General features: G+C 36.5%; 1 protein-coding gene across 5 annotated transcripts in view; it reads left to right on the forward strand.

The window, feature by feature from the left end:
- The window catches only part of VPS41 (VPS41 subunit of HOPS complex), a 109,569-nt gene extending 103,924 nt beyond the window's left edge, over positions 1 to 5,645 (forward strand). For all 5 annotated transcript variants that reach the window (XM_064420708.1, XM_064420686.1, XM_064420718.1 and 2 more), the window contains 4 exons: positions 1,249 to 1,348; positions 2,128 to 2,172; positions 3,620 to 3,699; positions 5,277 to 5,645. In XM_064420708.1, coding sequence (XP_064276778.1) covers positions 1,249 to 1,348; positions 2,128 to 2,172; positions 3,620 to 3,699; positions 5,277 to 5,357 — 306 coding nt within the window. In that variant the 3' untranslated portion in view covers positions 5,358 to 5,645. The remainder of the gene's footprint in view (positions 1 to 1,248; positions 1,349 to 2,127; positions 2,173 to 3,619; positions 3,700 to 5,276) is intronic.
- The last annotated feature ends 9,549 nt before the right edge of the window (positions 5,646 to 15,194 follow it).

Genomic DNA, 15,194 nt, shown 5'->3' on the forward strand with positions numbered 1-15,194 from the left:
CCTGAGATTATCAACAGATAAAAATTACTCATTTTCTAAGTTTTTGCCTTGTAGATCTGCATTTAGTTGCTGGTGCTCTGAAATGTTTTATAGGTCAATGTCTCCAATACTGGAAAAGTGTCATTCACCCACTGATATGCCCAATTTGAAATGTTCACAGTATTACTCAGTGTTAAATTTTTTTAATGTACTTCAGATTTGCAGTCTTATCTGCAAATCTGTCATTCTTAGCAGTGTGTCCTTAATACTTCAGAATGTATATGTGAAAAGGTGGAGTTTTGGACAGTGTCCACCTGGCTGTAAAATCTGTTATTGTGCTTTTTCTTAGGTCTTTGCATTATCTGTATTTTGCACTGTCTTAGAATGCTTGCTGTCTCCTGTAATGAAAAGTATCAGAGGAAAGGAATGAACATTGCTTCTTTATACCTCTCTTTTAGTAGGGTCAGTCACATTATACTTAACTGTATCTTTGGGAAGCAGTTTTCAAAGGAATTGCGGTCTTGGAAAACAAATTTCCAAACATCAGATGGGTAGGAGGAAGAAAAAATTCCAAAATACTTACTTGGGTTTGTCGCCTTTCCATACTTGCTCCATTAAGTATTGTGAAATAAGGTTCTGTATAATTGTTATGCCCTTGCTTCTTCTGTGTTTCAAAACCATTGTCAATCGAATGAAAAATACCAAATAAGTCAAAAGAGATCTGAGACTTTTGCTGAAGAGGAATGAACTAGGAACCTTTGGTTAGTTGCATGGACATATAATACTGCTTATTAAATGACTCCTCAGCAGGATATATGTTTGAACACAATGTATTTTGACTTGCAGTGTTCATGAAGGTTTTAAGATTATCAAATATCTTTTCTGAAGAAGACAGGAAAGATACAGGAAGAAGAATTTTAAATGGTGTGGAAATTAATTCTGAGGTCCACTGTAAAAATTCCTCTCTGTTGTAATTTGTTAACACTGTCTCATAGAAAGACATTCATAATTATGATAATAGTATCTCTGTAAAGAGTTCTATATCTTGATGTTTGTTTTTGTTTTGTGGGGTTTTGGGGTTTTTTTAATGGGCTTTTCATTTAGGTAGAGGTGATGGCAACAAAAGGTTCCTCCTTTATAATACCTTGAAAAGTTTTAAATATTCCTTGCACTCACTTTGGCAGCAAAAACAGAGTGATGACTTGTCAAGATAATTAATATGCCCATCTGTTCAACAACCGCTGTCCTTTATGTTCTTTACACCAATAGATTTTGCTGCGGGAAGGTTGCAAAAAGATACTTGTTGCTGATTCTCTTTCTTTATTGAAGAAAATGCATCGAACTCAGATGAAGGGTGTCCTGGTGGATGGTGGGTACAGAGGAAACATGATGACTTTCAATATTTTAAAGACTATTTTATATAGACTGTTTATATACCTCTTGACGGTCTGCTTTTGGAGCTGCCCAAAAGCCTGCATTACCTTATCTGTAGAGTGTAGTAGATGCTTTTCCCCTTTGCAAAGGAACTACTTGTATCTTAAAAACTACAAGACCCAGTATGCAACTGTTTCTCTTGATCAATCTCTGCATAGCCAGTATTGTATTGTGTCCTGCAGTTTCTCTGTAAAGGTGAAAATTCTGTTTAGTACCAGGATGGACAGTCAGAAGGTAATCTGCAGCCAAAGCAAAAGATACAAGAACATTGTCAGAAACAGTTGAAAATATTTTGCAAGGTACTAATGATGCATGTGAGCAGCACTGTAATTCACACCAGCTGAGTGTTAATAGCAAGAGACAAAAGCTGGCAGGACAGAATACCAGAGCTTCTGCTCCAAAATGCTGCAGAGTTAACAGCCACCCATCCCATGCTCCTTGTTTCAGTTGCCTTTTGTCTCTTCAGCACTGATCCTAAACAGCCTCAATCCTGCAGTTCTACCATCATCAAATCTAAATATTTATCCTGTTGTTATTAGAAGGGCTACTTCAGTATTGCTGTTCAATTTTTAATAGATTCTGTTAGACATCTTAAGTAAATGCTTTAGGACCAAGCTCCATTTATGTAATAGCAGTATGTTCATTCCTGCTTTATAAAAAAGTAAATATGGAGTTTGTGAACAAAGCTTAATTTTCTTTTGTTTTGTTTTTCAGAGGAGAATATCTGTGAATCATGTCTGTCTCCAATACTTCCTTCAGGTAGGATGCTTTTCTAGCGAAAAAAAAAAGAGGTTGTAAATTTTTTTAGTAGTATTTTAAGATAAATTGCTGTTTGCTTTTATTCATAAAAATGTGTAGTCTCCTTTGGTGTTCGCTGTATAAATTTCAATTATCAATGCAAAACTTGCTTTGAATTCTGATATAGGAGTGGAATCTAATTGAACATTTTTGTTGCAGTAAACCCAGAAATTCTTTCTTATTCAACTTTGACTTCCTTATTTTCTGTTTTGAATACATGGAATTCAAGGCAACTTTTAATTCTGTCAACATACGTGTTCTCAAACATTATTAGAACCGCAAACCTAAGCCACCAAATCTTGTCCACGTCTGTTGGATTATTCACACTGAACCTGTAGACTGTAAAATCTTATGGAATGTATTTTTGTTTGAATGGTGGGGAGTTCTCGGCTTCAGTCGTGGGTTGTTACTCTGTTGCCACATTTGCAACATCTTAAAACTGACTAGCTTTAGAACACCTTCTAAAGTTAGTTCTGAAAACAGAAATTCAGGATGTTATTTCAGAGATGTACATTCTTCAAGGCAACTATAGTCCAGAAATATTAATGTAGTTGTTGGGTGTCTTAAAAAGAAGTAGTTTTACTAAGACAATATCTGTTGTGGCCTGTTAAAATAAGAATATATAAGACAAAGCATATGTACAGATACAAACATATTTGTTTGTTTTCTAGGTGTTAATAGCCTGATAGAATCACAGTTTATCTAGTTTCTGCCATTTTTCACTTAAATAAATAAATAAAAACAACTATACTGGGATCATGTGCAGCAGTATACAGACAGGAGAATCTGGCAGAGTTGAATGTGCTAGTGCTTTGAAGTGTGTGTGTTGAGAAAAAAAGAGCCAAAATAGAATGTGAATGATGCTCATGAGTGAGATGGTTATTCTTTAGATATGTGGATGTTGTATTTAGGGTTCTAATTTGGCTAAATATTCATGTGGGAATGAAAACTCACACCATGCACCTAGCAGCTTATTGCCAAATTTCAGGATCATGGCATGTAGTGCAGGCTCTAGAACTGCTCAGTGTTCTGGTTCTCTTCACACTAGTGCAAGAATTTTTCTGCTAACTTTTCTTCAAAGCAGCTGCATTATTTGGTGGTAGTTTACTCTTCTCCCTGCCCAAATTTAGCATGTAGCATATATTGAGATGCAAAATTCCTGATAAGAAAGTATACAGTATCTAAGCCACAGAAAAAAATTATTTTGTAACTCTATCCCTGGCACACCTTTCCTGAAACCATCACTGTTAATGGTTTCTATTAATGATCCAGAATAATTTGGAAATTATTTTGAGAGATGTTACTTGAAGTTTCTCTGTGTATGACAGAATGTGGACATATATTGCTGTAGCCACTAAATCATTTGTTTCATTGCCCTGTTGAAATTAATGTATTTTTTGTTTCCTAGATGCATCCAAGTCCTTCAGTGTGGTAGTGTTCCACTGCAGACACATGTTTCACAGAGAGTGCCTACCTGTATCTAACACAGTAAGGAATTAGCTTAATATGTCTGACACCTTGGCCAAAGATAAAGTGACACATTTTCTTTTGTCAGCTGAGGAGAAGGGCATGGGTCTATGAGGAATTGTATGATTATAGTAATAACTTGTGATGATACCACATAGTAGTATGTGACCAAGGAAAGGGAGTTTAAGGATGCTGCAACTAAAGTTCATCCAATGTAGAAAGAAATCACTGCTGTTTGAACAGTATTTAATCAATTTCTGCAATGTGAATATGTAATGCAACTCTGAGACATACAGGGAATACAGTCTGTCTAATTTTTAAATTCTTTTCCATTCCAGCTTTTACTTTAACTAAACATACTCAAAGATGAGAATAAAGGTATTTTCTTAAGTGAACCATATTAAATGATTCTGGCCTGGAGGACAAAAATCAGTTATTTCAGAGTGAATATTTAAATATCTTTGTAATCATCCTTATGGTCAAAACATTTTTTTCTGTGTAAGTTATTTGGGGGGTTGGTTTGTTTGTTCAATTAACACAAAGCAAAAAATAACTTCTAGATATGACAGGGTTTAAATTTAGCAACGAAAGCATTCGAATGGTAACAAACTCACATAGAAAATTAAATGTAAGTCTTTAAGATTCTGTATCTATCTCTGAAAATTAACATGTAGTGAAAAAATAGCTTTAGTGAATCACTTCATCTGTAAGTAAACAAAGTGCTTGTAGCCACATGGTACAGCATGGATACTTAAATATGATAGGAGAAGCTGAATGTATTAGATCATTTGTACAAGAAAGTCCAACAACTAGTAAATATTTCTTCAATATTTGCCACAAATTTTATTGTGAGAAATAATCTAAAATTTATCTAGCATTCTCAATTTTCTGGGGCAGGTGACTGATTAGGTGGGATTTTTAATTGTTACGTAGATATTATATGATATATATTCATAGACAGTATGTATGAATACAGGGGTGTATGCATGTAACAGAGCCTAATTTCCCCTGATACATTGTATTATGTGGCCTTAGGTTATCCGTCATGTTACTGATATTTGATTATCAGTGACATACTAAAATGTAAATAGTGCGTGCACAAAATGCACACGGAGCTAAACAGAGTAACAATAAACACATCTTTGATATCAAATGACAGTATTTGGGCCCTGATCTCAATTGTTGGAAATCTGTGGAGCACTACCCAAAGACAGAGCTTTGACTAAGGCATCCAGTGGTTATTGGAGCTGACCAAGTGACTTAACTCTCATCTTTATATATGAAGATAATCAGTGATTCTTTTCACTGTGTACTTTTCATTTTTGGTGTGGAGAAAGTTTGACATTACTCTTCTGGCAGGTGGTATTAATACCCTTGGAGTGAGAGGTGATTTGTGCTGCCCTCTGACTCCAGAACAGCCTGCCTCACTATGTTTTTCTGTATTGTCTTCCCTCACCTATCCATGACTATGTTGATTTGGAACAATCTGGCTGTGAGCAGTAATATTGAGAAGGGCACTAGCACTTTTCATTCATCTTCACACATTCTGCTGTGGCTAAATTTCTCTGAGAGATTTCCTGTCTTCTTTTTTGATTTAGGTATCTTCTGTCCAGTTCTGCAATATATGCAGTGCCAAATACAGGGGGCCAGGAAGTGCAGTCCTGGAGATGAAGAAATAGCAGTGGCTTAGTTCTCCATGTCGGTCAGTGACACCAAATCTGTTAGGACCATGCAGAGCCACTGTAATTTTCCATTTCTGTATATAATTTTGATTGTGATTTAAAAGTGGTTCATGTAGTTTATCCTGTTTATTGAATATTTTGGGTAAGGAGAAAATGTGAAAATCTTTGTCTGGTAAGTCTTTGTTATGCAATTCATATGTCATGGTTCCTTTGCTCAGCTTGTTATTTCATTCTGGAACAGAAAAAAAAAATAAAACGGGAAGAAAAAAACCCATGCAATTTAGAGATTTGTGTTTGCTATGAGTTAATGTGCTTTACAGTTTGGAACCACATTGGGCTTATGGTTGGATATTGTAAAAAAAAATGTAATGCCATGAATTCAGCTCACCAGACTACTTCAGTCCTGATTTAGTCTAGTAGGAACCTGTTTACCTTGAGACCTACAGGAGTCTGACTCCTTTCAGTGGAATTGCTTCAGAACCTCAAGTTGTGTGCCAACTTATATCTTCAGTTAACAAATTTGTTAACTGTGAATTCCATACATTGGCAATTTGCCTTGGTTACACATTCATAGTTCATTAGAAACTGGTTAATTTCTCAATTAATCTTCACAATACAGTAGTTTAAAGTGAGCTTTTCTCATGTTCAACTCATCCAGAAACTTTATTTTTAAAAGTCAGCAGAAGGTCTTTATGCTTATTTTATATATGGTTGAAGTGCATGGTTTCATTTAAGTGCAAGGGAAAAAAATGTATCTGATTTTTCAAAGGTAAGATCTCTAGAAGTTTCTTCTGGCTTTAGCAATTTAACAGCTAAGTTAAATAAGCCAGTTGGATGTTAACAAAACTATAGATTTCATTTGAACTGCATTCCGTTTTGTTGATCCAAAGGAAGTGATCTTTGAGAATGTCTTCACAGTAATGTGACAATATATCATGACTAAATTCAATATAAGCATCTTTTCCTTAAGAAAAGTAATCAGAACTCCTAAGCTATTTTTCTGCTTTTTAATAACTTGAGTTTGAAAGTAAACTCAAATATATTGTTTTGCCATTAAATTGTACTGTTTGAACAAGTTAACATACTAACATACTAAGTTCTAAAACAATGGTATATACTGCAGTCTATCTGTAAAACAGGAAAATACAGTACCTCTAATACAACACCTTCTTCTATATCTTAGTCCCATGTAAGTACACCTTAAAATAATTTCTACTGTGGAAACTTGGATTTCTAGTTTATGAATATTCATAATATTCTTTTAAAATCCTCTGGGCAATTGGTCTAGCAATGTGAAGAATGATTTTGTGTTGTCCACTGTGCAGATCTGTATAATACTGGAATAAAAATTTATGTGTTTAGAAATTCTAGGATTCACTCTGCCTGATTACATAGGCAAAACAATCGCTAAAAGAATACATCTTTTCAAAACCATACTAATCTTTTGTGTTAACACAGACAGTTGAGGAAAAAAATTTTAAATTGTGCAAATTATTTATGAACATAGATTAGGTGGAATAACAGAAGGGTAGGAAGTTTGTAGTGCAGGGAATAGTCTGCATACATCAAGCTTCACACGTAAGAATTTGTGCCTGCCTTTGCAGCTGTTCATTTTCAGCGGCTAGTACATGTTCTCAGGTATATTGTTCCTTTATGTATTCTTCACTACACTGATCAGGAAAGCTGCTTTGATTCCTAGTAAATTAAATGTTCCAGTGACCTCAAGGGTTGTTTCATCATGATGTTTGAGTTATTGCATGCCATGTCTGTAAAAGTTTAAAAACTTTTTTAAGCCCCTCTTTTTCAGTAGCTTTAAACAGCTTTTAAATTTTAATTTATTTTCTTTTTTAAATAGCAAAATTATGTTCTATCCTAATAATGCAATAAGCTGTCAGCTTACAGGAGGAAAAAGTCAAACTGCTTCTATACCTGTGTATGGAAAAGTGTCCTGTAAATTAGAGTTATGTGATAATTTCAAGAAGGTATATTTTTTTACTTCAGCTTGGCCTTAAATTCCCTAAAGCATTTGAGCATTCTGTGACTCAGTTTGCTAGTCTGCCATCATCAGCAATCATACTGCATTATAGCCTGGCATATTCTTTGCATTATGCAAATAATTTTAAATCACTGTATGAAAATCTAATAAAAATCTTCTCTAAGTCCAAAGCTTCTTTTATTTGGGCTTCAGGGACTACCCTTTTCATGTTCCTGAAGTCTAAATTTGCTCATTAAGATTCAGCAGGAAATGTACAGACTTGACTTTGATACACTCTCATTCCTAAGAAGCCTTTACATCATAAAAAATATCTGGTATTAGAGTCCAAAATATTCATCTACCCAAGAGCTTTTCTTCTGAAGAAGAATTTTGCATAAGAATTAGCTGTAAAGTTGCAGAGCCTATCAGAAAAGTACAGAGTGGCACTTAATCAGTTTCAACTGCACTCACTTCAGATGCTGAAGTTCTTGTGCTTCTAAGGTAAACTTAAAATAAACTTAAAAGCTATTTTTTCTCTGATATATCCAGTTCTGTGTGAGTTCTCGACCAATAAAGGTAACTCAAAGGATTTGTGATGGATCAAGGAAGTATATATTGGTTTGTCATATCAAAAGACAGAAAACTATTTTGGCTTGTAAGCAGGACATCTCACACCGCCCCCCCCACCAAGAACTTACATTGTTAACCAGTCAGATAACTTAAACAGGACAAGCTTGTCTTGTAGAGAGTTATTTTCATGCCTTGGGGTTAACACTGGTCTTCCAACTACCAAAAAACATCTTGCTATTGAAGTGAGATCTAGCAAGATAGGTTGGATTTCTGACTGACAGACACTTTACTAACTACAAAAGCCACACCAAACTTTCATGAAGCAGAAATCTTCTATACGTTTTCCTGGAAATGTATGGAGCTTTCCCCATGAGTAGGGATGCCTGCTTTGCAGTTACTTTCCAGGGGTATAAGTGAAGGAATCTGTGACATTACTGTCATTTCAGCGGTAAGTTACATTTGACTCCTAATCAGTACTATTTCTTTTGCTAGCTTTACTCTAGGTACCTTGATATAGTGCAGCATTATATGTTATGCTCTAATCTACTGGTAGTTCTTTATTTTTATACTTTGTAATAAGTAATTATGATCAAGATCTTCATCTGTTATCTCTTGTCTGTTTAATAAATAATTCATTTTTATAAATAGACCTTGATCTGCCATGCTTAGAACTTGCCAAAGTGATTTCTTAAATTTAAACTTGTCAAAATCTGAGCCTAAGGCAGGGCTTGTTTAAAGCTCCCACCCATCTTGTGACAGGCTAAAGTAAGTCTTCAGATGATTTTTCTTATCTGTCCTTGTTTTATAATTCTAAACCCCCAATGCTTGTGATAGGCTTGGTGAAAATGTTGGGCTACACTGAAGATTTTGGGGGACCCAAGAGAGTGGGGAGGTAGAGGTGTCTGCTAAGCATGAGGCTATTTAGTCCTGCTGAAAGCTCAGTTAAAGTGGGACAGCATCATGGTAAGGGTTGACTTCTGAAAAAGGAGGAATTAATTGTTCTACTGGATCAGCGATGTATTGAATCAACTGTGTGTGACAGTTGGGCAAAAGTCTGCTTCCCACCATGACATGATTCAGTGGGTCAGTTAATACTTCAAGAAGTTGTTCTATAGACGAAGGTATGTTTTCTAAAGCTACACTACAGGAAACCTTGAACACATTGGGCATTGTGTGTTGGAAGATGAGTAAGTTCAGTTTCTGACACTGATCTTGTATTACAGAACAAGAGCAAAGACAAAATTAATTGCTTCCCCATTTTTGGATGCATATCATATTCCATATGGTATCATATTCCATACATTTTGGCTGATAATTGGGTGGAGGTTGTCAGTATTCTGTATAGAATGCATAGGTTGGTCTAGCAAATTTTCATCATAGGAAATGTAATCACTTTCCATCTTAGGCTTAATGTTTATTTAGCTGGAGTCTTTTAAGCAGACACTGTTCTATTTTTTGCTATTGAGTAGACTACCACAGTGGTTTTCTGCTTGCTGAGTTCCTGACTGTAATTCAAGGAAGCTGGAATTGCAAATAATCTTTTGAATAAAAACGTCACAGTGGATTTCCTGCTTCTGAAATTATGCGTGTCACTGTCATATTTTCTAAAAAATCCCCTTGCCCTGTATTTTCTCCTAGGAAGCTGAGAAGCCTCAGCTTCTCCTGTGTTTTGCTGCTTTGGAATGTGGTTTTGGAGATTGTTTATCCAACATGTGAATTGTTTTAACTTAATGGCCAATCACAGCCAGCTGTGTCGGACTCTGAGGAGTCAGTCACAAGTTTTCTTTATCATTGTTTCTAGCCTTCTGTCTCTACCCATTTTCTATCTTTAGTATAACATTTTTTAGTAATATAATACCATAATATAATAAATTAGCCTTCTAAGAATATGGAGTCAGATTCAATCATTCTTCCTCTGCCCAGGGACTCAGAAACTACCATAGATGTGATTTAGCATTCAACTACTGTATGTCTGCAGTCACCTTGGAAATACGGTGCCATCTCTGCAGGTTGGTTGCACTGGTCCTTGCCTATGCTATTTGACAGCAGTTTGGAAAACGACTTGCAGAAAAATTCTTACCTAATGCTGAACAAGGGTGATTATCTGAATGAGGAAAAATCTCTCTGAGAAGCTAGTTTCCCATCTCCTGTTGTACAGTTCTAGCTTCTTATTCAGGCAGTATAACTTTTACTCCTGTTTGTAAATGCTAGACGTAATATTAGGATCTCTTCCTCTCTGGAAAGCTTTCCTCTCAAGTGCATCTTTGCCAAATACTTGCTGTAAATCAACTGTTATACTTTCAAAATATCTTAAACAAGACTACTAAGAAAATAAGTACCTCATGTAGAAATAACTCTTTAATTATATACTTTTGGCACTGTCTACGTATTCTGCTGTGCCATGGAATCTTGATTTACTTTTGGAATTAGAAATATCCATAGGTTATTTTTTTTCTGTTCTTCAAGACCATGTGTGCTTTCTTTTACTGTAATCAAATACTAAATTATACAGAAAATGGGACATCTGAAGTATCTGAGGCATCAAATGTAGAAGAGAATAGAATGTGTGAGAAGTTCTAAGAGAAGTTAATGAGTCATAGTGGGAATGACTAAATTTAGTCTTTAAAGCCTTCCATAAATGGGAATCATAATAAGTTTTTGCGGTGGAGCAGGTCTTAGGGGCTCTGGTAAGTTCTGGCTGCGTCATTCACCCAGGAGTCATGTGAATGGACAAGGCTGCCAGTGGCATCTGCTCCTGGATTGTGCTTAGGTCCAGTCATGGTGCAGGAGTCAGAAATGTGCTGAGTGGAGGCTGATAACCCTCCAGCCCGAATGAGCTGCCAGAGGTGGAGATGTAGTAGTAAGGTTAAGGGCTAGGAAGTGGCAGGAGCTGCAGAGGGCGCTTGAAGTATATTCCATTTACATTATTTCATAATAATTTTTTCTCTCTTTTCTCCTTCTCCCTTTCACCACTCACCACTCCCCTCTGAATATATGCATTGGAGTGGGTGCCTAATTTTGAATTGTGTAGTGATTTTCAGTCATTATCTGCAAACACGCTGTGCTGTGTATGTGCTAAAGTATGTGCTTTGTATATCCTGTGGAAGCTTCCCAGGTCTTTGTTCATCCTTAGTTCCTGGGGGAGTTCATTATCTGGTGTCAAGCTAAGGAGAACATTTCCCTTCAGAGGCAAATTTTCCAGGACAACATTTTCAGTGGTGCAAAGAGAATCATTGAGAAAGTAAGGGACACCTTTCAGATCATCTAAACCAGTTCCCCTGCTCCAGCACTGGTTGCTCCATCACCTTCCCAGGAATGATTGAGTCTAACAAGCCTGTGTTTTTCCCGATCCTACTTCTTGCTCTCTAAAGTTTATGATATGGTTAAAATGAGAACTAGAACTTTGAAGAGTAAGATTTACTTTTTTCCAGTCTTCAGAAACCTCTTCTGATTGACATGGTCTTTCAAAAATAATAAAAAACATCTTTTTCATGCTCTAGGCATGGTGCCTGGGTATTTTATAGTGTTGCAGTCAGTCCAGAGATGAAACCAGTATAAACTACTGTTGGGCTAAATCATGTTCCCCATCCAAAGAGGAGATACTCCTAAATGCTTGGCTTGGGCAGAAGTGTTATTCACAGAAGCAGCACTGAGTTCCTTTGCAGTGGTAAAAATGTAGCAGCCACTGCCATCTTGGTCCAAGAGCGGTCACATGGCCAGGACCACGCAGCCAAAATCAGGGCAGCCAGGGCAGCGCCGCACAGCCACAGCTATTTCGGCATGGCTCGCAATGATCTTTTCTTCCTTAGCCGCTTTTAATCAGCCATACTGCAAACAAAAGAGCAAATGTGGCAGCAGCAGCTTTTCCATTTTGGCACTCCATGTGAAGAGAGGTGCTGAGTGGAGCTGCAGCCTGTGTGGTGCCAGCAGGGACCATGTGACCAGCAGTGAGAGGCATAGCAAGCAATTCCCTGGACAGGATCAGTCTTTCAGTGTTGCAGAACTCTGTAACATCTTTTTATTAATTAATAGAATAGTTCTATTTATTAATAGAACTTGAGAACAAACGAACCTACATACACCAATAGTCTTCTGAGTCAGAGAAAAAGTGAAGACACATGAGGAGAACAATATGGCAACACTAAGGTCAGTGCAAAAGGAGGGAGGGGGAGGTTGAAGTGCTCTGAGCATCAGAGCTGAGATTCTTATTGTGATAGATCAGTAATGCGATGATTGACTCACAATTAACAGACAAATATCGTGTATAGGTTAAGAAAACTTTTATAGATTTATAGTTATGTTTTACCCCCTTGCATTGTTACCAAGAGACAGCCAGGGTTGGGACATTTGGGAGGGTCAGCTTGTTACTAGGGTGACATCTGCCCTTCAATCAAGATTTGAGGAAGAACTCTCCACCACTGAGCAGCGAAAAAGGGGTCAATGGACAGAACTTCGGGAGGGGTTAAGGGTTAAAAGGCGAAACCTCCATTGTGTGGGTGAGCTCATGGTGGGGAAAATCCTTTGCTCCTGGTGCCATAACCTTTTCTCTATTCAGTCTTCTGTTGTATTTTTGATAAGGTTTAATAAACCTTCCTAAAATTATGAAAAGTGAGTAGTCATTTTTCACATTTTTCACATTCTGCAAGCCGTAGTGAGGATATAATAACTGTTTCCTTGTAATTCATCAAGTGCATGAGGGGACGCAGCGTTCACCACAGCCCATGAGAAGAAGGCAAAGCTGTGATCAGGTGGGAGGCTTGAACAGAGAGAGAGAACCCTTGCTTCTAGAGATAGAAGAAGACCCTTGCTTTTATACTAAAACAACTCATCCTTATAAACAAAACCCCATTGTGAGAAACACGGCTGTCTATTTAAAATTTTTATGGAAGTTTATTAAGGGATAAAAGGGTTAAAATCTGGCGCTGGGTTGCTTGGCTATTTGCCAAAAGCACCCCGTTAACTTAAACCATGTTCCTATATACTATTACAGTACAGGGGACACATGCATATTCACAAGAGTTTATACATATTCAAACATTATTTTGAGTTTAGATGTTCTTTTGCTTGGTTTTAACCTTTGACTTGTCTTCATGCCATCTTGTAGATTAAACTAATATATTTTATTTCTTCTTGTGGTTCCATCCTGTTATATTTTCACTCCCTGATAATGAGAGATGATAAATTCTTTTTTTTTTTGGTGCTCTAGTTTCTGTTATCTTGTCTTTCAGATAAGATAGTCCCTGAATGTGGGAAATCACCTAATTATTTTACACCATTTTCTGAGTTAGTTAAACGAAAAAGCATTTCAGCATTTCACAGTGTCTATTATACTACAGTCTAAAAGAGTATATATTACACTACTATTTATAAAAGTTATATGGTGTATACATAAAGTGACAGATTATACTATATCAAAAGAAGTAATTACAAATTATACTATATCAGAATTTTTATAATCAATAATCACTTGCAAAACAAAATTTCATACATAAATGTGAAAACTGATAACTATATTTGTTATTTATAACGCCATGAACTAAATGGCCCATGAAAAAAAAGCAGTTATGGGAAGACTGCTTTGCCCATGGGAGGGACTTCATGTTGCAGCAGATTTGGGCGGGACTGCTACTCGTGAAAATTAGAACCACGTTGGAAAAGTTCACAGAAAACTGTCTCCCATGGAAGGACCCCATGGCATAGCAAAAGAGGCTCTTTTCCCTAAGTGAACTAAAGAAAAATTTTTAGAAATTACAAACTGACTAAAAAACCCATGTTTTTGTCTCCTGTGCTGTCGGTGGGAAAGAAAGAAGGGCTGGGCAGAGGAAGGAAACAAAAAGTAAAAGTTTTAGTTCTCATCCTCTTTTAATTCTGTTAATAAATTTTTCTGTATACCTTTTGAAGTTTTGAGCCTGTTTTGCCCCTGAAATGTTTTTCTCCTAATCCTTATATCACCCCGTGAACTTTTTAATTGTTCTTTCCCCCGCCTCTGCTCAACTATAGCACTGATGTTTGGCCAGCATCAACTCCCGACAGGGATGAATCCCAAAAAATTAAATCCAAAACTGGTCACTAACTTCTGGTGTGATTCATTTTTATCATTTGATTATGGTGTACTGCAAAATTCTCTATATTTTTGGGGCGGAGTGGAGGGGAAAGGAAAGCAAACCTAACACCAAAAAAAATGTTTATTTCCCGTTTTATCTATTGTGATGATGGCATTATTATCTCAAGAGTATTCACAGTAACTTGCCAGGGCATGATCATATGAGAAATAACCTAAAAGGAGTTTGAAATATTGAACACTTAGGTCTAACACTTCTGAATATCCCCAGCAGATGCAGCATGAAAATTAAAAAGGCAAAGTCCCAAAAGATACTTGAGAAAATAGTGTGGCAAAAAGGGACTCTGTGATTATAAGGAGGAGAGTTCTACTTAAGCTGGTGTGGAATTAAGTTTCTGGCACTGAAATAAGTTAAAAATGTTTTAAACCAAAAACTAGCAGGGAACTTTTTTAATCATTACCCAGAAGACTCAAAGGGTGAAGCTGCAAAATCTCTAAAGCAAAAAGACAAATTTTGATAAATTTCACACAGGGAATATTAAAAAACAAACAAACAAAAACTAAAATCTGTAATTTGGTAACATAAGATATAGACTAAAATGTAATGTGTTCATAGAAGTGCTGTTTGGAAGGGATTTCTGAATGTCATCTAGTCCAGGTTTGAGGCTTTGCTGAGAAGGAGGTATCACTTAGCCACCATGGTACCAACATTAAAATTATGTAGAAATATCAGAGAAAACCTTGTGAGCAAAAGGCACTGTTTCTCTATTAGAAAAGGTAATAGAGAATCAGTAATGATCTCAATATTATACCTGAGTATGAAGCATAATAATAGTAGGGATATACTTTGAGACACTTGACCAGTATGGTAGCACAGACTGCAAGGAATCAGGGAGAGAGAATGCAGTAACACTGTCAGCCTTCAGCCATGCCTTTGTAAATCACAGTGAAGGATCATAAGAAAACCCCATTTGCAGTGCTACAAAACACTATCCCTCAAAGCATCTCACCAAGGAGCACAAAAGGAGGAGGAGTCCTTGACTTTTGCCATGGGATCTGCACAGAACCTGAATGCTACAACTGAAGGGTATTTAGTAAGACAGTCTTTTATATGATCAATGTCCTTGTAGGATGTAGGATTTTCCTATAATTGTATTCCATATCTATCTCTGCCAAAAATTATTACTGCCTCTTTGAGGCCCAGCAGTGCAGCTGGAACCAGAATTGC

Source organism: Passer domesticus, chromosome 1 (assembly GCF_036417665.1).
Source record: "Passer domesticus isolate bPasDom1 chromosome 1, bPasDom1.hap1, whole genome shotgun sequence".
Classification (NCBI taxonomy): Eukaryota; Metazoa; Chordata; class Aves; order Passeriformes; family Passeridae; genus Passer; species Passer domesticus.